We start from the raw sequence: 26,164 nt of genomic DNA on the forward strand, positions 1-26,164 counted from the left end.
ACAGGAGGCCAAAAAGCCTGAAGCACAATCACATGCCTACGAAGCTGTGGCCATATGAAGAACATTAAATGTGTCCGAGTGCATTAAAAGTCTTAATTTATTCTATTTCCATAAGCATAAAACTTCAAACTGGCGATTGACTTGAGCAAGAAAGGAGGCCAAGAGTACAATATGGTGAAAGAGAGGTAAGCCTCCATCCTGGGAGTGCCCAGGAAGCAGGCCTGTGCCGACACACCCGTTACCATTCAGCTAAAACACATATTTTTAAACTATGTATAGCATTCAAAAATAAGTTTAAAACATTCTAGAAATAAGATAATCATGCCTACATACAGTAATGATTTTCTTTTGAGTTAAAGGCTATCATAAGTTTTTGATATAGAAGTAGGAGTTTGAGTACAGCCTTAATTTCCACAAGACCTACATTGGCGAATACCAGGACAGTAAGGAAAGGACTCATGTGAACTGCAATCACAAGAAAATTCTGGGGAGGAGGAGGCAGGAAGTGATGGGAAGGAAAAAGGAGGTACCACAAGGTATCTCATGGGATCAAGAGAGCTGGGGGAGGAACAGCTGCAGGCTGGGAGTAAATTTAGAAATTGAATTCAGTGTAAAGGTCCAAAGAAATACTCCCGTTTGGTGAATTTCTGCACAAGAAGCAGAGGAGAGAATACACAGTCCATTCGTAGTAATTACAGATGAGAGATTTGTCCCTGGAATTTGGAATACAGCTGGCCAGAATGAAAACTGGGGTGAATCTGGTTTAATTAAAGCAAGAAATAATGATCAACTAGTCTGCGGAATACATTGGGAGGGAGCTAAGAAACTAGACTCTTGTGTTAGGCTAATCCCAGCTATATTCTAAAATAAAGCACCGGACTTTTCATTTTCCTATCATCTTAGAAAAGATGGAAACCCTGTATGTCCTCAAATGCTATTGCATTTATCATTTCACATACATAAAAACATCAAATTATGGTGTTATATACCTGAAACTAATACAATGTCAGTTAAATCTTATTAAAAATTCTATTGCATTTAAATGACTAGCAGACATATGTTATTGGCTGATGTTATCCAGCCTAGGGAAGTATTGAACAGCACAAAGGACAGAGGATGAAAATCTAAGATCATGTCCAAAGAATAGAGCAACTTCCTTCATCCCATAGCTGAGCTGACAAACACTAAGTTGCTTTTGGTTAGAAATGAAAGACAATCAACCTAAGCAAAATGACAATAGCCTGGCCCTTGAGGTCCAGGGTAGAGGAGAACAACCCAACAGTGCACAGGGCAGACATGCAGGTGAGCTTCAGCATCACCTGGAACGCAGGATGTGGACCCTCCAGGATTCTCTCCATTTCTTCCCTCTGCTTCTTCTTTACCCATCACCTTCTTCCCATCTCCTAGTGGCTGCTCCAGAGGCTCAACTATCAGTTGATCCCCAGTCTCACAACTTAAAACCTCCACTGATTCCCAAAGGCAGAACTCAAGAGTTGGCCCCTGCTTGGGTCAATCAACTTAAGTCAAGAGAACAAGATTGCCTAAGAACATGGCATCATCAACTAAAACTGTGTATTCACAGTGTGCATGTTGGGGAAGCAAAAAGGTGAGAAACGGAAGAAAAAGGGGGGAGGTATTTATCATGGGATAGTTCCAAAGATAAAGAGGGTACTGTTCTTTAAAAAAGGGGGGGAGGTATTTATCATGGGATAGTTCCAAAGATAAAGAGGGTACTGTTCCTTAAAAAAGGGGGGGAGGTTTCCAGACAGACTAAAAAATTTGTCATGTGCCTACCAGCATCTCATTAGATGCTGGAAAGAAAAACATTTTCGTCTTCCAGATATATTCCAGAGTAAAAATTGATTTTTTTTTTTTCTCACAGCATTTCTTTCACTGTGAGACAGGTCACTTGGTCCAAAAACTGACATTCTTTAGTTGTCTTGACAATGAATAGAACAGCAATCAGTTCACTAGTCCATCACCTGGTAAGGTTTCTAGACTATAAATGCCTGAGATCCAATGATGCTGATAGTTTTGCTGATTCCCAGGCTTCTGTGGGAGATTTCAGTTTCTGCTGAGCAAAATGTGTTGGTATTTCTATTTCTCCTCTGGTTAATTCTTCAGAGTCAGGAAAACTCAAAATCAGTCTATGACAATGGTACAAGGAACATTTTGTTAGAAAATCTGAGTAGTACTGTTGACATCAGCTCAAACGTGCTATTTCTTTTATTACTCATTATGAATTGGTCACCCACTAATTTGCCTTTAAACCTATCTATATTTCAAACTGACATCAATTCTTAGAATAAAATGTAGCATGTATGATTAAAATTTAACTTATTTTTCTTGAGATACCTCTGTCAAGCAGTAGTAAGACAGGTAATAGGGTCACAGATATTAGATCATCCTCTTATTAAAAAAAAAAAAAAAAGCCAGCATCTGCATTTTGATACCACAGACTATAACATAATTTCTCAATTCCACCTCTAACATGGTTAAGAGAATTTCCCATTAAAACACAAATAACAAATTATTCTGGGGCCACATGAAGACCTTAGGCTAAAAGGTAACATTAAAAAATGTTTTACTTTAAATTTAGTTTTACATCCAATGTAGGGTCACTAAAAAAAGAAAAGGGGGAAGAAAAGGAAAGGAAGGAAAAAATAACACAAGTTTTATATCTAAATGCATAAAATTGAGAAATAATGCTAATTTCCAAGAATAAAACTTTGATTATCTATAGTCATCTGGCCACTTTTTAGATAACAAAGGTAAGCATATGATGGGACTGTTTTTCAACTGTATCATATACTTCCTTGACTTTTTCTCATCAATTTAGCAACTGGGTTGTCTGCACAAGGGTTTCTTGGGATTGTCACGTGGGTAGAGCTTCTGACCCTGCCCTAAATAACTCAGCCTGAAGTGCTTGCAAATGGCTTTGGTTTTGTAATCTCTTCCTCTGATATCCTTTGAAGAATAGAAATTCCATCCTCTTAATTTGTTGCTTCTATCTGCTATTGCCTTGGGAGTATTGAAAAAACAATCTTATTAAGTTTATTAAAAGTTGTTTTTTAAAGTCACTGAGTGAGGGAGTAGAGATACTACCTATGGAATTAAAATTCAGAGAATGTATGTCAGCTATCAGCTCAATAGGTATGTTCTGGAGCATTGAATTTACTCGCCTAACCCTAAACTAAGTGAGATATTACTGGTTACTAAATATAGATGAATGGCTTATCTTTTCCTTTAATGATGGAAGAATTCTAGAAGAAATATCCAAAATTAGAGGCAGAAAATCTGTGTTGTAATGACACATCTAGTTACGGACCTGAGCTCCAACAAAGTGAAAGCAGACATAGTGAAGCCTGTCGCCCTGGGAGTGGAGAGATAGAGTACAGACCCTCTATATCTAGCCCTATCGCCCACTCGTGGCATGACTCTGGGCAGAAACTTACCTTCTCATTGACCTCATTCCCTTCTTCTAGATAAGCAATAAGGACCGTCCAGCTCCAAAAGCCATTACTCAACCCTGACACAATGTGGGGGATTGGTTATTACCAAGAGGAATCTTTCCCAACCTTGTACGATATATAAGGGTAGTTGTGATACAATGAATAATGAAGTCATGGCTATAAGGACTCAGTCAAAAGGGAAATAGGAACAGAACCTATGAGTCAACTTACAAATTATCTACTCTAGGTGATAAAATCCAAAAAGTGCTATAATAATAATTCTTCTCATAATTGATGCCACTCATATAATTTAAAAACTTAAGCTTCTTATGTCTAAGTACTTAATTAATCACCCTTTTCAAAGTAAATGCATATGTGTACATGCATATATACGTTCCCCAGTCAATAAGAATACCTTAAAAAAAATTCTGGGACTTTAATTAAATTATATCCTTTGGATCTGCCAATTGAAATTGAGTTGGTCAGTGGCCACCTCTGTTGAAAAACTTGTCCTATGTTTATCTGGGTGCCATCATCACTTAACTCTACCTTTGGGATCAAAACCAAGGGTAAGATCTATGGTGGTGACGAAAATATAAAACTCTTTGTTGGACTTGACCGCAGCGTAAGCAGGGACAAGAAAGAAAGAGGTCTAGGGACTAAGAGTGTTGAACTCTGATCTAGAAATTATAAATCCAATTTCCTTCAAGAAAGAACTTTTACATGACAAAGGCACAGTCCAATCATATGGTCAGGATTCATCTGCATTTCTCCTCTTCAACTTGATCCAGATGCCATTAGCTGGACGAAGAATCAACTCTCCTGCTAGACCAAGTTCTTCTCTTTTCTGGTTGGATTCTACCCAAAAATGCCTCAGGATGCAGGAAAGAATGGCCTTTTCTTCCATTATGGCAAATCTTTGACCTTCAAATTAATGTAAATAGCATTACTTTATTTATACATATATCTTAAATCTGAGAAATCATAGGTCCTCTTAGAGGAAGCAAGTGATTTTATATTTCCACAGTAGGGACAATCAGAATCCTTGGGATGTTTGTTAAAAATGAAGATTCTTCAGTTCCCTTCTCTGCTCCTACCCAGTGCATCCAAATAGTTGGGGTGGGGTAGGTATCTGTATTTGAGCAATAACCCAGATGAATTCTGGTCACTGAAGCATGAGAATCACTACTTTAGATGGCTTTCTTATTGGGCCTTTAATTTACTATAGTAAATATGCTTCAGATTCATCCATTTAAATCTGACCTCATTTTACTAACACCTGCATTTACATGGATGATAAAATGCTAGAGATCCTAAAGCCAAAGTGTTTGTAATGCATGGTGATGTGCATTCATTTTGTTTTAAGTACTTCAGCTGGCCATATGGTAAGCATTCTATGTTTTCATCTTGCAAGATGCAATTCTTAAAAGCAACAAACACAGATATTAGGTTAAATACAGCTAATCACTACAAATAAGTTTTCTACTATATAAAATATATTCTACTTTGATCCAAAATCAACAACATTTTAAAACTCTACCATGTAGCTGATTGTGCTTTATGTTATGGGCTGAACTGTGTCCCCCCATATTTATATGTTGAAGCCCTAACCCTCGTACCTCGGAATGTGACTGTTTTTGCAGATAGGATTTTTATAGAGGTTAATTAACTTAAAATGAGGTTATATGGATGGACCCTAATCCAATCTGACTGGTGTTTTTTTTTTTAAAAAAAAAAAGAAGAAATGAGGACACGAAACACACAGGAAAGACCCCGTGGAGATACAGGGAGATGACCATCTATAAGCCGAGCTTTAGACAGGCCTCAGGAGAAACCAACCCTGCTGACCCCTCGATTTCAGACTTCCAGCTTCCAGAATATGAGAAAATGAGTATCTGTTGTTTAAGCCAGACCAGCTGGTAGTATTTTGTAATGGCAGTCCTAGAAAATTAATCCTTATGACAGTCTTTTTTGGAACAGTAATGTATAGTGAGGGGGAGGAGAAAGGAAATCAGTTTTTTAAGACTGTTGCCTATGAGACACTACATCTCAAAGAAATTATTCTGAGAAACCCACTACCATGTGGGCTGGAAAGGTGAAACCAATTCTGATGGATACAAACCTATACAGTTTCTGGGTCCAGCAGAGAAGGGCACGTATGCATATGGATGGCGTCCTTGCAAATTCTCAAGAAAGAACCGCTCGGGCTGGAACTCCTCAGGATTTGGGAAGTATCTTGGATCTCTATGCAGCGCATAGGGAATGATGATGGCTTGAGAGCCTTGCACAATTTTGTAACCCCCTGTCAAGAGGTAGGCAATATGTCGTAAAAATGGAGTAAGATGGACATTAAAAAATCCATTCTCCCTACTCTCCTGATTACAGAGTTCTTACCAACTTCACAATCTTCAGTAAGATTACGGGCAAATAAAGGAACAGGAGGAAAAAGGCGAAGGCTCTCCTTAATGACACATTCCAAGTATTTGAGTTTCTTCAGGTCCTCTAAGGAAGCAGGACGATCAGACTTCCCTGGTTAAAGGAAATACATGAGATGACAATGAAAGAACTCTACGGGCTTGGGGAATGGGACATCAAGGAGGAATTAATCAAAGCACCAAATGTTAAATACCTACAGCCAAAGTAGGATTTCTAATATTATACCTGATAAAATGAGACGTGTTAAGTGAAAGAAACCAGACAAAAAAGGTCATGCATAGTATGATTCCATTCATAGGAAGTTCTCAGAACAGGTAAATCCGTAGAGATAGAGAGTAAATTATTGGTTGCCGGGGGCTGGAGGAAAAGGGAATGGGGTATGGCTGATTAACAGTACGGGGTTACCTTTCGGGGTACTGAAAATGTCTTGGAATTAGATGGAGTAACGGTTGTACAACATTGTGAATGTACTAAATCATACACTTTAAAATGGTTAATTTTGAGTTGTCAGAGCTTCCAGATGTGTATCTTCTCTTCGGTCAGATTCTTGGACTCTCCCCCCAACATGGCCCCTAAATGCTTTTTGTTCCTGTGTCAAACAAAGACACTAAGATTGCCTCCTGCCTCCAGGCCAGAGAAGACATCAACCTCTCCCTCTCTGGATGTGCCACAGGAAGGAAAAGAATAGCAAGGAGCAACTGAACATACTGATGAAGTACAAAATGAAATAGATGGACTTAAGGAAAAAAACCAGTGAAGAATTTTGAAGGGATAACAGAAGTATAACAAACCACCCCAACTGTGTTTTCAAAGGAGGTTGGAATTGATCACCTAAATCCCAAATTCTGGGGTAACAGCATCTGTCAGCCACCCACAAATCTGCCATTACTTGGAGAGGAAGATGAAGAGGCACTGTATTATCTGACCAGAGTCAAAGTGACCGAATTTGAAGATATTAAATCAGGTTATAGAATAGATATTCATTCTGATAAAAAAACCCTTCCTTCAAAAATAAATTTCTCTACAAAGAATTTCATCTGGATGAGAATGTGATCCATCTTCAAAGCCTACTGAAATCAAATGGAAATTGAAAGGATTTGATGAGATGCTCAAGTCAAATGCAAAATAAAGCCAGCAGGAAGAGGGAGCATGAGGAACCAGAGAGCTTCTTTCTCTGGTTACTGACCATTCTCATGCAGGTACAGATGAGTTAGGAGAGGACATCCAAGATGGTATTTGGCCAAATCCATGACAGTACCACTTAGTTCCTGACATGGATGATGAAGAAGGGGATGGAGGAGGAGGAGAATATACTAATGAAGAGGGGAATGAGAATGAAGGAGAAGATGAGGAAGTAGGGGAGGGAGGAAAAGAGGGTGGAGGAGATGACAAATGGAAGACTGATGGATTCCAATCTTCTTGTTTTAATTTTCTCCAGTCCCCTTATGCTCAGTCATGCTGTTCTTGAAATCTCTCTTCTCTCCTTTACACCACGGTTCTCAACTTATTTGGGGGTGGGGGGGGGCAATACCTTGAGCACAATACACTGGGAAGAGAAACTCTACCCTTTTCTATTCCAAATTCATTTTTATCCCTTTCTGTCTCAACCAAAACTTCATATAAACAACACTATTGTGCTCTGTGGGGGACCAAAAAAACAAAAACAAAACAAAACAAAAACAAAAAACAACCTTCTGCTCCCTTAGCTCTGCTAGAAGCTGGGGAGTGCTTGGTCCCCATGTGGTAGTGCACAGAATTCTAGCTCTTCTCCTTTTCCTCAATATTGGGCTCAGAGATTACACTGTGTCTTTACGTGAATATGGACAGTTAGCATTTACCAATATGTATCTGTCTACTTTCTCGTGCTTTTATTTATTTTTAAATGGGTTTCTAGAAGATCAGGGAAGGGTGGGTTAGAGATGCTTAGGCAGGTGAAGTGGGCATCTTGACAACATGGTTTCTCCTTTGGCATGTTTAATTGTGTTGTTTAATGGGCATCCTTGCAGTTTAGGATGACACTTTAGAAATAAAATTCTCTCCTCAGGACTTGAGCCCTACCACTCGATGGGAGATACAGCGAGCCTGTAAGACCTAATCTGGAATTGGCATTCTCTATTGTAATTATTTTCCTGTTTATTTTAAAATTTTCTTTTTGTTTCACTGGGGGGAAAAGGATGATCAGTTACAAGTTGCTTTGTTACAATACAACTAAACATACACAAATAAATGGTTAATTTTATGTGTAACAAGAGGAATTAATACTTGCAACTCAATGTCCAAAGATTAGTTGCTCATGAAATTTTAGAGCTAATACTGGGGATAGAAGAAAAAGTGAGGCACCATACCATCAAAGAAAACACAAGGAGGAGCAGAATAAAGCATCTAGAATAATGGTGTTTTAATTATGTGAGATCAAAAAGTATTTTTGAGACCAGCAATGAGCTACACATTGTAGAGGATACAAAATGTGAACGTATCCCAAAATAATGTGTGAGCTTTTCAAAGACCAAATTAATTCACCATAGGCAATATGAGAGAAATTAAAATCAATACAGAAAAAAAAAATGACTATAGAAACAGAGCCAATAAGTTTAGATTGTCTCCATTTCACAAAATAAAGTCTTCCCTCTTGATATGAAATTCTAGTCCTCACATCACATGAACACTTGTCCAACCTCAACACATAAACTACTTGTCCAACCTCATCTTTCAATACACTCTGCTATATGTTCTAAATTCTAGCTGCCCCTCACTATTTACTACTGTCCTCCAAACGTTTCCACTTCTGTGTCATTGTCCATCTGTTCTCCTCATTCTAGAATGCCTGCCCTCTCCTCCTTTTATCTTCATTTTTCCTTTCTTAGTTCTTTTCTCTATGCAACTGCATCAGATACACTTTGTTGGTTGGCTGACCCAATCTTTCATTTTCTCCTCCCAGCTTTGGGAGCCATGTGATGTGTGATTAAACAAAGGATAAAAGTGATGGCACAATGTGTGGTCCCTTGTGGTTGGCTGGCAAAGGCCCCTACATATCTCGAGTACTAATCCCTGGGACCTGTAAATGTTCCCTTATTTGGGAAAAGGGTGTCTTTGCAGATTTGATTCAGTTAATGATCTAAAAATGGGGAGATTATCCTGGATTATACAGGTGGGCTCTGAATGTCATCACAAATGTCTTTATAAGAGAGGAAGAGAGCTCTCTCTCTCTCTCTCTCTCTCACACACACACACACACACAGAGAGAGAGAGAGAGAGAAAGAGAAAAGAAGGTGCTGTGAATAGAGGCAGAGATTTGAGTGATGGACCATAAACCAAGGAATGCTGGCAGGCACCAGAAGTGAGAAGGAACAGATTTCCCCTAGGTTTCCAGAAGGAGAACAACCTGTCAGCACATCGATTTAGGCTCAGCAATAATGATTTTGGATTTCTGGTGTTCAGAACTGTGAAAGAATACATATCTGTTGTTTTAAGCCACCCAGTTTATAGAATTTGTTATAGCAGCCCCAGGAAACTAATACATCCTTCATTCCCCTTCCCCTTTCCTCTTGTCTTGAAGACAAACATGAGACCTAGAACAACAATCAAGAAGACAAAAGCCACAATGGTGAAGAACAGAGAGAAAAAAGAGCAAGACTGGGCCTCTGATGACATCCCTATTGGCTTCAGCCTAGGACTCCTTACCTACAATCCTATACCTTGTATAACTAGCTATATAACCAGCAGATTGCTGGTTGTATAATAGAAATTTATGTCCACCAGCAGACCCCACCTCTCCTCCCATTTGTGGCCAGATGCAATCCAATATGGAACAGCTTTCCTGGACGCCCTCTAACTAACATCACCTGTTCCTTGCTGCTCCCAAAGAGCACCTTCTCCATGTCACTCAAGTGCATAGCCAGGACTCCATGCTTCGTGCACAATGGCTGGCTCATCAACTAAGCAGTGAGGTCCTTGGAGATACAGCATTTATTTGTGCAACCCCAGCATCTAGCCCAATGCAGTCACATGCCAGGCAGGTAGCAAATGCCTGTAAGTGAGCAGAAGAGGCCTTGCAAAGGCTCCAGTACTGGAAGAGGTCCCATATGGGAGCTTTCCTGCTTATGACAGTGTCTCTACAACAGGTCCTACTGCACATCCTCGATGAACATGAATGGCATTGGTTTCAGTGGACTTGGGACCCATGGAGCAGCTAATGATGGGGCCAAACATACCAAACACTTCTTCCAGTTCACTGTCCACTCGTTTCTGGGCTTCTGGGTAAGAACCCAATAGATATAAGGACCAGTTTACTGCCGCTGCTGTCGTATCATGGCCCTACAAATGTGAGAAGAAACATGGCTTAAGAAGCAGAGCTGTCTTGAAAAGGTCACGGATGATGACTCTGTTTTGAATTGTCTCTGGATTTGACAGCTGCAGTGTGACTCCAGGACATAACAAATTAATTGCACACAGCATCTCACCTTGGTGAGAAGCAAACATATAAAATAATCCCTTCAAGGTGGAGGATCATGCTTAGAGAGACATTTCACCGCTACATGGAGCTTTCTACTTGGTGAGAAGTGGTTCAGCTATGCCAATAAAGGGGCATTCCAAGGAACAGGCGCACCAGGCAGTTTTAAAGGGGGAAAAGTCCAGGGGCACCTGGATGGCTCAGCTGGTTAAGCATCTGCCTTCGGCTCAGGTTGTGATCCTGGGGTCCTGGGATGGGCCCCACATCGGGCTCCCTCCTCAGCGGGGAGTCTGCTTCTCCCTCTGCCTGCCACCCCGTGCTCGTGCTTTCTTTCAAATAAATAAATAAAATCTTAAAAAAAAAAAGGTGGGAAAAGTCTGATTTTTTGTGAGCCAGCTTGCCAGATCTGTACTTCTCTACTTTCCCCTCCTTTGCAAGGTAGGCTTTACCTGTCGCTGCTGGACACCAGGGAGTATATATGCAGTTCTGAGCATTCTCCACAGCAAGAAGTTGATAAATATCTTCATTTTAATATGTGCTGAGTTCTAGGCAAAACACTAAGTACTTTGGCAGAAACTAACACAATTGTTCTTCACAAAAACTTCACGAAATACTTGATACTGTTATTCACATTTTTGAGATCAAATACTGAGGCTGAATGTCCTATTTCATTTTGTCTGCTACCCAGAGAAAGCTGGATGAAGCAAAACAAAGCACGGAATTTACAGGAGCACACCACTGGGCTAGGGCAGGGGCAAAAACCTGCATATCTAGTGGCTGGCAGCCAGGCAATGAAAGGCAGGGCACATCCACCTTAGGGAGGAGGTCTCACTATTACAGTCGGGGGCATGCCTCCTATTCAATGCAAAGAAAAAAACTCAGGATTTCAAAGAATGTTAAAACTGGAAGAAAGAGATCATTCACTGGTCTGGTTGTTTTCATGAGTGTGAGAGGTCACTGGTGGGAGATGGATGTGTGTGTGCCATATACATGAATGTATGTGTACGTATAGGTGCATGGATGACAGTGTATGTGTGTGTGTGTCCGTGTGTGTGTATGCGTGTGTGTGTGTGTGTGTGTGTGTGTGTGTGTGTACAGGGTGGAGATGTGAGAAGGTCTCTCCCCTTCAACACTGAATAACAGCCAATATCTGCTACATACTTGCTACGTGTCAGGCACAATTCTCAGGACACTTTACCTTTTTTTTTTTTTTTTAATTTGACAGAGAGAGAGCCAGAGAGCACAAGTGGGGGAAACACTAGAGGGAGCGGGAGAAGCAGGCTTCCTGCAGAGCAGGGGGCCCGATGTGGGACTCGATCCCAGGACCCTGGGATCATGACCCGAGCTGAAGGCAGCTGTTTAACCAACTGAGCCACCCAGGTGCCCCTCTCAGGACACTTTAAAAATTATTAATCTAATCAGTGAGGCCCGTCGTCTGACAATGAGGACGCTGAAGCCCAGAAAGGCTGGATGAGGTGGCCAAGGTCACACCTCCAGGACAAGGTATGGCTGGGACTTGGCCCCAGAGCCCACATGCTGAACCCCTCTCCACTTTTTAGCTAAGTAGATGTCCATTTTCTGATTTTCTGCATAACATTTCTTTTCAATAAAGTGCTCTGCTTAAAAAAGAAGTTTGAAATCACTGATCTAGGCCATCTCTCTATTTTACACAGGAAAGCTGTGACAGAGATCAGGGATGACTGAAAGCATCTCATATGGCCAGTATGAACCAGGAGGAGAACCCAAGTCGACAGACGCTCAACACCGCCCGCTTTCCGCTCCAGCACGCAGACTGTCCTCCCTCAGGAAGATCAGACAGACGAGCGCTAGCATCGCATCCAGACGGCTCTAGGCGGAGCAGGTAACACACCACTGAGCATATGCTGAGCCGTCGAAAACCACTGATGCCTTTTGCTTTCCTCCACTTCCAAAATACTACCACGTGGTGCTTAAAAAAACCATTTCTTTACTTGGCAATCCACACATTGAGAGACTCACTCCTTGTAATATTTAATATAGTTAATTAGAATTATCTCTGTAAAAACTGCATCTTTTATTATTGCTATTATTATTTGAAGACCAGAAATCTTTTTAGATTTACAAACTGGTTAAATTCTCTACAGGAGGGCTCTTGCTTTCTTCTTTAGTTAGGGCAGCTCAGAGCAGTAGCTAAGTACTCATTGGTAGAGGCAGGAAGAAAACAGCCTTCTTTAAAAGAAGCTATTGAAGGAAGAGACTCATGGGTTTTAGAGATTAAAAGGAAGCCCGAAGCGATATAGAGACTGACAGTAATTCTGGCTGCTCTTCTGCTTAGAAAAGCCTGACAGACCTTAAGTTTTCTTGAGGGGAAAAAAAAAAATGTGTCTACACTGTACCCACCATGAATCAAAGATTTTCTGAACAAGGAAATTGTTCTGATACTTAATTAGGTTCTTAAATTTTATAATCTTTAATGCTAATCTAATGACTCTTCCTTAGTTATATTAAGCTACTTTAAAATTTCATTAGGGGCGCCTGGGTGGCGCAGTCGGTTAAGCGTCCAACTCTTGGTTTTGGCTCAGGTCATGATCTCAGGCTGTGGGATGGAAAACCACATGGGGCTCTGTGCTCAGTGGGGAGTCTGCTTGGGATTCTCTCTCTCTCTCTGCCCCCTCCCCCCTCTCTAAAATAAATAAATCTTTAAAATAAATAAATAAAATTTCATTAAACTTAAAAAAATATTAAAGATTCTAAAAAATAACTGAGGTTTAGTTAGTGATACCTGAAAATAACATGATGACATAGAATACCTCAAACATGAAGGTGTCAACTTCTTCTCGAATATCTTCATGACTTAGCTTGTTCCCTTCATCATCAGTCACATTTAAAAGCAAGTCAAGAAAAGCCCTGTGTTTAGTTTTGAAGGGGGAAGAGTCCTTGTCAGCACTTCCGGGTTCTTCTCTCTTCATTTCATTGGCCCGTTCAGCGATGACCTATGATTTAAACAATGACATGTTTTGTCTGCAATTTATTATAATCTAAAAATACACTTTCCTATGAAAATATACTAGCTTCTTTAGCTTATTTTTTCTAAACCTTTCCCATCCTTGCTATCACAACAATAACTTAGGCTCTTGTAAAAGTATAGTCAAGCTTCCTGTTCAATTTTAGGGCATTATTTATTTTTTTTAAGATTTTATTTACTTATTTGACAGAGAGAGAGAGAGACAGCTAGAGGGAACACAAGCAGGGAGAGTGGGAGAGAGAGAAGCAGGCTTCCCGCTGAGCAGGGAGCCTGATGCAGGACTCGATCCCAGGACCCTGAGATCATGACCTGAGCCAAAGGCAGACGCTTAACAACTGAGCCACTCAGGTGCCCCTATTTTAGGGCATTATTTGGTAAGACGTCTAAAAATGAATTTAATGTCAGGCAACTTCAGAATTTTCAAGTGCTATTTTTACAGTCTTTCCAATGGGGTATAGCATAATCATCTCTAGAGAGCTGAATGAGAAAACGAGATAAAAGTATAGGTGCTGGAGAGAATGCAATCCTTATATAGTCGACTACACATTGCTCTAATTACATGTCGTATTGGAAAAAAGAAATAGCAAGTTGCCGGTCAGTTCACCTGTTTGCTTGCTGTTCCTTCTGGTGAGACTACTCCTTCCTCCTTCCTCCGCAGGGCTGGCTCCCTCCTTTCTTTCAAATCTCTGCTCATCGTCACACTATCAGAAAGACCTTCCCTGATGCCTGCGATGCTAGTCCCTAGCACTATCTTCCCAAGCCTGCTTTATTTTTTCCCATTTCCCTTGCCATCTGGCATGATGTTATACTTCCTATTTTGTGCCCTTCTCCTCTAAGTCAAATGTATGACCCACATGGTAGCAAATTTGTCTTTGTTCATTGATATATTTCCAACCTCTAGAGCACTGCCTGGCATTTTGAGAATGCTCATTATTTGCTGAATGAATGAATGCATTAAAGCCCATCAACACAACTTTTTTTTCTCCTATTAGGCAATTGACCAAACCTGCTACTAAATGGTTTGAATGAATAGACCCTAAGTTCTTTGAACGCAAGAGCTCCTGATGGAACCCCTGGTGCCTCGCATTCAGTATGCAATTTTCAGTATTTATTAAATGAATAATACTGTTCATCCAGTTTGAAATTCATTAATTATTGATATTGATATTAATGCATGAAAACTGAGGAAGAACTCAATTATACCCATAAAATACAAACTGTTGGCAAGTCTCCTAAGCCAGGTGATTGCTCTAGATTCATCTTTAACACAGACTGACATCCTATATCCAAAACAACATCACTATCTCTTTGTTATCGTTGAACTGGACATAAAATAGTAATATCCAGTTAATTTTAATTTTTTCCGAGTTGAAATACTAGTATAAAGGCCCTTTGCCTTTGAAAACTACTGTCTTTCCATACGTTTTCCATAAGACCCTTATAATCCTCGTCTTTTTATTCTCTTAATACAGCACCCTGTTTGTTAATAAATATTCACAGTTCATATTGCATTTTGTCATTTTTTAATAGATAACCTCCTTTACTAAACAAACCTTTTTAGAGTAGGGAACATAGATGTCCTACTCATTACTATATTTCTAACACTTGATAGTGCATTTGCCACTTAACAAGTGCTTAATTAATATTTACTAAATACGTAATTGAAATGTAATCATGTTGCCTACTTTTTTCCGTTATTCAATTCAAATTTTATGAGGCACAGGCTCCATGGTCCTACCCCGGGTGTATTCACAAAACAAAAAGTCATGGATTTAAAAAAGTTCTGGAAATGGATAGTGGTGATGGCTGCATAGCATTGTGAATGTATTTAATGCCACCAAGTTGGACATTTAAAATGGCTATAATGGCAAATTTTTATATTAGGTATATTTTACCACAATAAAAAAATAAATTGAGGACTTACATTATTGGTAAAATTATGTAGGATCTCTAGGCTCCTTTTGTGTTCCCGTCCTTCTTTAAGCATAAGAAACAAAAAATCAAGCCAGAGCCAGGGCATCTTCATTCTCTGATGTATCACATCACTCATTCTATACATAGGATAAAAATACATTAGCTGATACATGGGGGAAAATGTATTTCTTTAGCACCTATTTGCTGCCTGCTCTCAACAAGGGTAATATAAGGAAATGAGGATGATTTGTCTTAGAGGCTACTAAGAAACCCGTGTTTTATGCTCAACAATAAATGCATGGGCTTTTACATATCCAATGAAGCTTAAAATTTTAATGGTTTCATTAGCAGAAGGAAGAATTCATTATAGAACATCCTTACTAGATGGCCATCTGATGTGTGCTTCTCTTTCTTCAGAAAGAGTTCTTGACCTCCCAAGGCTGCTGTGGCTCTTGGATCACATGTTGGGATGATATCTGCCTCTTTTTAATATCCACTCATTAGCTTGATCCCTCCTCTGGAGTGACAGAATACAAGTGGTTGCCCTCTTCCAAAAAGAAGTGCTCGTCAGATACCCATTGGTCACACAGCTGTCCTGAGTACCTCCCTTGTCATTTCCAGTGATAAAGAAGTAAGACCTCAACAGATCCCCCTTCTTTGAGACTGGCTTAGACACTTTTAGACAGTTCTTCCGAGATATGTTTCCTGACCACTCATCCATAGGACATGTCCCTGTTTTCCTTTCCTTTCCTTTTCTCTTTCTCTTCTTTCTTTCTTTCTTTCTTTTTCTTTCTTTCTTTCTTTCTTTCTTTCTTTCTTTCTTTCTTTCTTTCTTTCTTTCTTTTCTTTCTTTCTTTCTTTCTTTCTTTCTCTTCTTTCTTTCTTTCTTTCTCTCTCTCTCTTTCTTTCTTTCTCAAGAGAGAAAGAGAGACAAAGCTCAAGCAGAGGGGCAGAGGGAGAGAGAGAATCCCAAGTAGGCTCCATGCTCAGCACAGAGCCTCACGAGGGGCTTGATCTCACAACCCTGAGATCATGACCTGAGCCGAAATGAAGAGTTGGACACTTAATGGACTGAGCCATCTAGGTGCCACCCCGTTTTCCTTCTAATGTCAACTTGATCTTTTCTTTCTAAGCAATTATTAGAATTTATGTGTGCATTCATTTGTTTCCATGTGTGTCTCCCTGCTATTCTTCCTGTTTGTGTGCTGCTATAAAACTACTCAGCACCTAAGGCCATGAATGGCAGGTGACAGATGCTCAGTAAATACTTATAAAAATAAAATGAAATGAACAGTGAACTTAAAGATAGGAAACATTAATTCAAATCCTGGCCCTGACTCTTAATAGTTGAATACTTGCAAGCCATTTTTAAAGTAAAATTGATTATTTCAATTAAAAAATGATACATACTCGGACCAGAAACTATGGGAAAGGAGAATGAACAACAACAAAAACAAAACAGTATAAGAAAGAGAAGCACACACACAAAACAATAATAACCATAGCTAAGATTTTGGTATAGTATCTTCTAGTTTTTTCTTTCTATAAATAATTTTTTATACCTAGTGGTAATCATACTAAAAAACTCATTTTATCTTTATCACTTAGCATCATAATATAATCTTTCAATATATTACAAAATAATCATTTTAAATTATGGCATAATCTGGGTGTGTCATGATTTACAAAACCATTCCACTACTGGCCAAATACATACTTAAATGACTACATCCATTTTAGTATAAAGTTTCATTTTGAAACAATGAAAAAGATACTCACAAATTATTAGTTATAATTTTTTAAGCCCTAATCAGGAACCATTTTAAAGATAATTAAAAGGACTTCACTTACTTATAAACTGCATGGACATATTTGGAATCATCATTACTCTGAGCACCAATATTCTTCCCCATAGCTGTTTCTGCAAAACACAGGCAAGAAGCAACCATTCAGTTCGAGCACATATCCTCTGTTTATTTTCCAATGGCAAACACTTAAAAAAAAAGATATAAGTCCTGTTTTTGTCCTCAGAGATTTTAAAATTGTTCTCTCCCCCTTTTGCTTCTTCTCCTGTATCTTCTACTCCCTGTTCCTGCTCCTTCTTCCCTCTGCCTTCCCAGGCATGTTGGCTCTGTGACTGTTTTGCTCAAAGCCCTCCCAGGGGCTGCTGCTTCCCAGGGGGTCGAGCAATAAGACCACCCTGAAAAACCCAGTATCCCTTCAAGATCCCCTCAGTCACCTTCCCACTGGAATATTATTTTCTGTTTGGGCCATCCTATCTCTACACCGTAACTTTAGGAACAAATCAATGAGACTTACCACAAATTATATCTAAGGTACAAAGAGTGATGTAAAAAAAGCAGTTAAATGCTTCTTGGTTAACATGTTTTTCAAGCTTATTAACCAATATATTTGCTTGTTCATTCATGATATCTAAGAAATCTTCCAGAATTGTAAAATGGAAAGTGGGTGTTAACATTTTTCTCCTAGATCGCCATTTGTTTCCAGTACTAGAAACAAAATACATGATTACAAACAAGAGAAACTACATCAGAAACAAAGTATAAATTTAGCCAAGTCAACAAAACTCTCCTCAAAGAGCTTAATCTATAGATTCTCAAATGCTTTGGTCAGAATGACAAAGATTCATAGATAGCTACAGAATGTGGATAGTTCAGATATTATTCTATGTTACTAAAATTTAAAGGGGCACTCATAAAAATTGAAAAATTTAAGAATTTTTCTAAATTTCCAAGCTCCAAGTTTCTAAAATTTATTTTTTCTCCCCTCTATTAAAACCTCAGTCCTCAGATGATCCCTATGGTCTATGATTCTACTTGGATCTCTACTATCTTCATATTCTCCACAGACCCCACAAGGGTCCTGCCTTTTTCTTGGCAGGCCCTCTCTCAGAGGATGGAGTCCTATTTCCGGACTGAGATTTTGTGCTCCATATATTTTGCTGGAGATGACTGCCTTTTTCACTAGATTTTCAAGATCTGCCTGCCCCAAGTTCTTCTTTGCTTTACTCCATTCATACACCAGGACCTGACTCCTCTTGAAACACTGGTCATCATCATTATTGAGTCCCGTGGCTGGAGATTACCGTACACCCTGGACTCCTCTCTGTCAGAGCCCATTGTTCTCCAGACCTTTCCTTCCAGCTTTCTCCCCCACTTCCTGGTAGCACAGTCTTGCAGACAGGAGAACTACTTTGTGGCCATTCCTGACATAACACGTTACCTATTGAAGTAACTGCTTCTATGAGACAGCTTTACAAATCTACACTGACTTACCTTGTAAGAAGTCCTAGGCCAAGCCATGGTTCCAGGAACTTGTACATATAGGATTTGTCAATTTGACTTGAACTAGTTAAAATTACCTTGGAAAGAGAAAAAAATTGAGAGATATATAGACATCAAAATAATTTCAACTCTTAAGTTGAATTCTACCTGGCTAGACCACTGCTTTTTAAAGGAACATCTTATAAATATTATTTCTCTGTGATTCATTTTTATTCCTGTGCCTTAAAGAAAGTCAGGTAGAGTTTTGAACATATAACTGTCATTCAGTCTTGGGAATAAATGGAGTTGAGAAAAAGGAAAATGTCTAAGATGATGCCCTGGATCCTACCATGAACTAGGAACCAAGTGGAGTCATTTATTGAGGGTGGGAGGATAGGAGAGAGAAGATAAATGAATCCAAGGATGACTATGTCCAGGGAGATAAAAATCACAAGTTCATTTTTGGGCATACTGACTTGGCGACATTCAAGTTGCTATGGTCTGAAACAGGAATGATGCTCAGGATAAAGACTTGACCTAGAAGTACATATTTGAGTATCTCCAGCATGTGAGTAACACTGAAAGCCATGAATGTGATCAGATCACCTAGAATCCAAGTGGAGTAGAAGGGATGAGTATTTAGGTCTGAGCACAAAATGCTCCCCAGGCTCCTAACTCCAGTCCTGCACTCTGGACAGATCTCTCACACACACCAGACCTGCTCATACCAAGTCAGCAGTGGCTGAAATCCTACACCTGTCTCCTCACTATCTATTCTGAACCAGGCTGCTACAGAGTGGTACAAGAGAAATTCAACATTTTCACTGCAATAACTAAGAAAGACATATCCCAGCATTATTGCCTAGGAAGTTATGTTTAATTTTGTTCCAAGAAGCTTTGTTTATCCCATTCTTACTCCCTGACCCAAATCCTTTTCTCATCAAACCACAAGATAATCTCCCTGGTGTCATAATGTTAGGTAAAAGGTATACAATCTTTCTGAGCAGTTATCTCAACAGCATGGATTAATGATATCTACCCTATCGATATCAGGGGAGCATTCTTTTTTAAGAAAATTACCTTGGAATAATAAATTTGTAACAGATCTGAGACTCTGATCACCTTAAGAAAAACACTCATACTTTATTAGTCTTACATTTTTGGACTCCTGAAACAGTGCCTGGCAGATAACATGTGTGCTCACCTTATGGAATAATCTATTTATGGTTCTACAAAACTATATCCTTATGCAGATTTTCAAAAAAAAAAAAAAAAAAGGAGAACAAATATCTTGGACCTGATAACAAATGTGTCCAGAGGCTGCTTTGTCCAGAGGCTGCTAACCTCCCCAGGATTTAGACAATATCTGGAAAGCATTAAATGGCACCCACATAGCCGAAAATATGTAATGAAATGCTGAATATACTGAATTCAATTAAATATAAGAACATTGTTGCTGTATTTATTCTGATGAGACTCTCACACCATCAGACATGCAGTGGAATAGTGGTCATATTGACCGCACACTCACCTCTACGCTTTCTGCATTATAAATGGCTACTATTGGTATGGGCCCAAGCCAGAGTTTCACTAGTGGCTGGTGTCGGTATTCTTCACTGTAATAAATGACCTGCTGAAAAAATTCTGGGAGAAAATATTTAATTTTCAATGAGTTTCTTGTCCTGTCTTTTGAGTTGTTTTTTTGTTTTGTTTTGTTTTTTGTTTACTTATTTACTTTGGGCAAGTCACTTAATATTTCCCACGTCTCTCACATCTTCAAGGTAAACCACACAGTCCCTATTTAATGACATGATTGAATGGCAAGGGTAATTTAATTGTGAGTAAGATAACATCCAAGGAACATGCACCTCCAAAGGACCCAATCCCTACTCTCAAGGATCTTCTAACCATGGAAGATGGCAACTTTTGTAACACCAGAGAAAATGAAATGGTTGCTAAAAGACAAGTTCTAGTCTGAGGAGTTATTGATTCTCATTGAGAGGGTTGAAAAAATTTCATGAAGGAGATGGCATTTGAGCATTAAAAAATGAGTTGTATTTTTATAGGCAGAAAAGGGGAAACAGGGGCTTACAGAATGTAAGCCAAGCAGCAGAAACAGCAGAGCAGAAGCATGGAGGTCTGGAAATTCCCCAAAGGTGCAGCCAAAGCATAAGATGGGGTGATACCATTGGAACAGGAGATTGGAGCGTTGGAGGGTTTGATTTTCTTTTATACACTGCAAGGAGTAACTGGAAGTTTCTGATGAGGACTAGCATGACTGGAGTCATATTTTAGGACAATAGCACTAATGTGGTGAGATCACCTGGGTATACTGAGGCCACTGGGGGTGGGGAAAAGGCTGGGATTCAATGCTGCCAGGGTTAGGGGCATTGGCTGTGTGATATGGCAGGCCCTTGCTTTAGGTGTGGGGAAATGATGACCATCAATCCCAACTGCAGCATCAAAGGAGTGTGGAAAACTTGGGAGTCAACACTTTTCCATGAGGCCCCCCTCTGGAGAATGCAGTATGGCATTATGAGAGATCAAGCCATGACAAAACTCTCCATGAGGAAATGCCATATTGATGAATGTCATCTGGGTAGAAACAAAGGACAGTAGCCAGTGACTAAAGAATTAATATACAGGGTCCAGACCTCAGAGAAAAGACATGGCAAAGGTTAGACATGCTTTCAGAACACAAGTCGAACAAGATGAAGTTAAGGGAGGATTTGAGTCCTAGCTGGGGAGTTGATTACATGTCAGGAAATGGGGCAGAAATTGCTGGGAAAATCTAGGTGGGGAGGGGTGGGGAGGGGCAGGCTAGTTGGTAGGCATATGGGAATTCAGGGCTTCTTCTGGACAAAGGGAATACCTGATTAACAACAGCAAGGCTAATTCCAACCCCACTGTGAGGCTACTAATATGGTACTTAAGATTTTTGACAGAGCTATTTTGACATAGATATTTGGGCACCAAGGACAAATGGACATGGCATAAAAAATGAACCATTCAACTTTTCAGCTCTTTTTCAATGCCAATATGTGTACATGCTTAGCCCATCTCTGCTCCTCATTCATCAGTAAGCTTCAGGGCAGGCTGCACAAAATACAGTAGGAGAGGAGCTAAGGCTCACAGATGTCCATCGCGTATGATGCTAAATAAACACTAATGATTTTTTTTTAAAGTGCATATTTCGGCACATCAAAACCTGGTAATAATCATCCTAAAATAGCTAACATCCATTATGTCATGTTCATTTACTGCAGCAAGTTATTATACGTCAGAGCTCGTGTTAAGGTTCTTGGTACATGGTCTTTTATGCCTCACCATAGTTAGAGGAAAGGCACTATTCTTACTGTCCCAGTTGAGGAAACTGTGCACAGCTAAGTAACTTGCCCAATATCACAGAGCTAGTAAATGACAGAATCTGCCTTTGTACTTAAGGCAGTTAAGATCCTACAATGTGCCATCTTAACCATTACACCCTATTGCTTCAAAATGTCTCCTGGTCCAAACAGTTGTCAAAGTTTCTATGAAAAGAGCTGGGTCAAATCAACAGTGTCAAAATACCACGCTTTGTGATAATCACCACCTGCCTTGGTCTGATCTGACAGAGGAGACAGGAAAGTGTGAGCCCGTGGTTTGAAGGTATCGGGTCCAATATCAGAGAACAGTTGGAAAAGGCAGGTGTTGACATAATGGACTAAAAAGCAAGAGACTGGTTTGAAAGGCCAATGAAAATTCAACTGCAGAACTCCAGGTGAGATTATTGAGGCCAGAATTTGGACAGTGGCCACAAATCAAAAGCACTGCCTCCTGCCCAAGAGCCAAGGTCACTGAGAACAGGGAATATATCTTAGAATAATCCAACATCAACCACTTTGTTTAGCTCAATGTTGGGTACAAGGCGGGGCTCCATGTTTGATTGAAAATTAAGGAACTTACTCTAACCAAGTTCTAGACAGTGATCTAGAAACACCATGCATTAAATTTACTCCTTAAAATAACTCTGTCATACAGTTACTTTTACAAGTAAAGGGTTTAAAAAAAAACCCTCTAACTTAGCTTTCATGTTTGCCTTATATATTTTGGTGCTCGTCTGTTAGGTGTATATATATTTACAAACGCTATATCTTCTTGTTGGATTGACCCCTTCATCATTATGGAATGCCCGCTTGGTTTTTTATTAATCTTTGTCTTAAAGTCTATTTTGCTGGTATAAGTATATCTTCCCAGCTTTCTCTTGGTTTCCATTTGCATGAAACATCTTTTTTCTATCACTTCATGTTCGGTCTGTGTGTGTCCTTGTGTCTAAAGTGAGTCTCTCATATGCAGCATATAGATAGGTCTTGTTTTTCTATCCATTCAGCCACACCATGTCTTTTGATTGGAGAATTCAGTCCATTTACATTTAATTATTGATATTGCCATTTTGTTCAGTGTTTTCTGGCTGTTGTTGTAGTTCTTCTCTGTTCCTTTTTCTTCTCTTGCTCTCTTCCTTTTAGAGAGTTTGAAACAACTTCTCAAATTTAGAGTGAGCAGAGCTTTGCCTGATGCCAAAATCCAGTACTTGCTGGATTAAAAAGTCCCTTTGTAAAAGCCAGTATATTGTCATTCTCTTCACCCAGAAAGTAACTCCAGGGAGAATTATTTTAAATATTCCAGTCAACTCACCGTATATTTTGAAACAGGTCTCATTCACTGGAGATTTCAATTCTTAAAAAAATTTCCCAAAAGAATATGATGAGATTTTTTTAAAGCATGTTATTTCTTTTTGGGGGTGGGAGATTAATATTTGTACACAATTATTTTTTAATGCTATAAGGCCTCAGGGTAGAAGGAGAGGTTAGCTCTGGTTTTAGTATTAACTAAGATAATTTTTACAAACATGGTTTTCATATATCTAAATGCATTATTGGATCATTTGTAACATTAGTCACATTGATGTTTAGGTGATGAAAAGTTAACTTGGATTTCTTCTGCTAGAAAACATTTTCAATATTTTGATAAACACTCCCCCATGAGGCCTTATCTATTTCTGTGAAGTTGAAATGACAGCCTTTTGGGGGTGGGGGTGGGGGGTCTGAGCTGAAAAAGAATGCCTCAAGCTTTGGAGCTAATGTTCAACTTGTAAAGCTGTTATTTACAATTAATCTGATGTGAAACTAAAGGTTGTGGCCCTAGGCTTATTTTAGAATACTTCATTTTGGGCAAATTTTTTCAGTTCTGGGTATCCCAACGTATACACCCATTAAAATGAAGTGAAGTGCTAAGATCTAATTCACTGTCCCCGATGGGAAACTGTAAAAACCAGGTACTTTTGAGAGCTTTCTAACTTAAAGTGTTTTGTTTTTCTCATCAACAAAGCATAAATCAATCTCTTCAAAAAGATATCAGTAGAAAACAATTCACTGTGTAATAACTAAGGCCTTTAAAGCATGCTGTGTAAGTTTGCCAGAAGGCCCTGCCCTCATAGTTTACTGTTATTATGTAACCTCCTTAAAACTAAAATAAGAAGGTCGAGAAAGGAAGTTGTGGTCAAGTCTTGCGATGTGGGGAGGGAGAGCAGTCTCAAATGAATCTCTAGTCCCTGATTTTCCAGAGGGCGGTGGGTGGGTGGAGGATGATGGTACTGTTTTAAGATACTTGCCCAGTTCCAGGGAACTTTCTGCCCTTCAGGCTTTAACAGCCAAGAGACAAGCCTGGAAGTGTTTTGAGATAGGAGTAGCTAGGAAGTGAGAAAGAAGAGAAAGCGCAGAAGGACAGGACTTTAGAAACACTGCGTTCTAGCCTATGCATAAAGAAAAAGTTCACGTGAAACAGGGAGCCCCAACAATTTTATCAGGTGTCACAGGGCAAACTGGATAGAACTGGGAATCCACTCTCCAGCGGGTGACAGATTCTTCTCTCCTAACAAGCCACCACCGCAAGTAGAGGTGCTCTCGGTTGCCGAGAGGGCAGGCGTGCGGGGAGAAGGTGCAGAGCCGGCTGAGGCCCCGAGGAGCTCCTGCACCCTGGGGCTTCCTGCTAGGCGGGGGCCCCGCAGGCAGGGAGCCCCCCGACCCCCCGGGGGCAGCCGGCCGGCCTGGGCGCGGTCCCTTACCTCTCCCGCCCGGCTTCATCCACAGCGAGTGTCCCACGAACGGGTAGGCGCCGGGTAACGTGGGGACCGGCCTCATCTGCTGCCATTTCCGCGCGTAGCTCGCCAGCATCTGCAGGAGGTTCAGGATTAGGGTGGCGCCCCCCACCGAGATGGCGCTCAGCGCGCCCCACATCAGCAGCTTCTGCCCCCAGTGCACCAGCCACAGCGCCAGCATCGCGCCAGCGGTCTGCTCCGCACCCGGACCGAGACTGCCCGGAGAGCAGGGGCGGGGTGCCGGTCGGTCCCCTGGAGGTCAAGTGCGCTGGTCCTGGGAGGAGTCTCGGGACTCCGCAGGGATACCAGCGCGCCCCGAAGGGGTAAGAGGTGGCGCCCGGCCCGCTCACTCCTTCCTCCTCTTCCCACCGGGGACAGGCCCAGGCCTGGCCTCCCTGAAACGGGGACCCCGAGACCCGGGCTTCCCGCTGCAGGGGCCGCCCTGGGCCTCGGGACTAGGCGGGAGCCTCGCAGGCTCCAGGAAAAGCACCGATGGGGTTGTTACTGTGTTCGGCAAAAACCTACGTAATGCACACGGGCCTCTTTATTTGGTCAAGCAGAAACCGAAAGACCGGGAAAACAGCTTCGGGGTTCCATAGAGTGTTGCTGAATGTAAATGAAGGCACTTAAGTGAAGTGGGAGGAGATTGAGAGTGAAATTTGAGGCAGCCGCGCGTGGCCCAGGTGGGCTGAGCTTTGGGTTTTAGGTCCCTGCTGCTGGTCACAGGAGAACTCCAGCTAGAGACAATATGTGTAAAAATTGAAATAAAGAGGCATCCGGTTTGAAATTCAACCTTAGGAGCTTTTTTTTGGTCCCCTCCATCCCTCCCCCCCCCCCCCCCGGCAGGGTCTCTAACTTCATGCTTCCTTGCACAACCCTGCAGCGTTCCACTCTGTTAGGACTGGCTGCCTGTCCCCGGGATTGCACCCAGCTTCTGCACCATTCAGAACACGATCTACTCTGATCTACGGGAGTTTTAGGGACAAAACAACCTTAGGAGCACCAGTTTTCAGTTTGCATCACGTGCCTGATTGAGAAGGGAAAGCTGGGTTGCTGTGATCCAAATATTTTCCAAAATATCGTTGGGACCCCGAAAAGCCAGCACCTAAAAGAACAAGTCAGGGAAAAGGTCAACGCCTTTGAAAGAAGTGGAAATCAGAGAAGCTGGGAAAGGAGGTTTTGGTAAGGAGACAGTAATTCTGACGTAATCCCAAAAGGGAATGAAGACCAATCACTGAGCCTGCAGAAGGAAAAGGACAGTGACAAGGATGCTGGAATTCTGCCTAAGGGTTGTGGTCCCTAACTACCAATTTCCCTCTTTTTCTCAGACTGGGATACCTCAATCGTGCCTTAACCTTCAAAATAAAACTGTCAGTTATTTTACCCGCAAAATGGGAAGTATACTTGGTTGTAGCAGAGAACTGCAATTTGAGGCATACGAAAGACAGCAAAACCATCGACAAGCCCAGAGAACAAAGAAGAAAAAAA

The 26,164-nt window shown here is 40.6% G+C and overlaps 2 protein-coding genes and 1 pseudogene across 3 annotated transcripts in view; 1 reads left to right on the forward strand and 2 right to left on the reverse strand.

Annotated features, from left to right (window-relative positions):
* The window catches only part of KLKB1 (kallikrein B1), a 35,934-nt gene extending 25,730 nt beyond the window's left edge, over positions 1 to 10,204 (reverse strand). Inside the window, exon 1 of the mRNA XM_078069750.1 lies at positions 10,100 to 10,204. The gene's annotated coding sequence lies outside the window, so the exon portion shown is untranslated. The remainder of the gene's footprint in view (positions 1 to 10,099) is intronic.
* On the reverse strand, positions 80 to 25,178 carry CYP4V2 (cytochrome P450 family 4 subfamily V member 2). Of its 2 annotated transcripts, XM_078069753.1 has the most exons (12): positions 24,644 to 25,178; positions 20,072 to 20,184; positions 18,553 to 18,638; positions 17,576 to 17,766; positions 17,108 to 17,177; positions 15,267 to 15,393; positions 13,128 to 13,310; positions 10,100 to 10,202; positions 5,847 to 5,981; positions 5,575 to 5,754; positions 4,176 to 4,376; positions 80 to 2,147 (listed from the first exon to the last, which is right to left on the reverse strand). In XM_078069753.1, exons 1-11 carry the CDS (start codon positions 24,855 to 24,857, stop codon positions 4,204 to 4,206), a joined length of 1,575 nt encoding a protein of 524 aa, XP_077925879.1. In that variant the 5' UTR covers positions 24,858 to 25,178; the 3' UTR covers positions 80 to 2,147; positions 4,176 to 4,203. The 2 variants fall into 2 exon arrangements, with proteins under 2 accessions (XP_077925879.1, XP_035968295.1); XM_036112402.2 differs by having other exon boundaries at positions 80 to 4,376.
* LOC118548530 (protein SET-like) lies at positions 6,004 to 7,356 on the forward strand (annotated as a pseudogene).
* Positions 25,179 to 26,164: the final 986 nt, after the last annotated feature.

This window comes from Halichoerus grypus, chromosome 3 (assembly GCF_964656455.1).
Source record: "Halichoerus grypus chromosome 3, mHalGry1.hap1.1, whole genome shotgun sequence".
NCBI lineage: Eukaryota > Metazoa > Chordata > Mammalia > Carnivora > Phocidae > Halichoerus > Halichoerus grypus.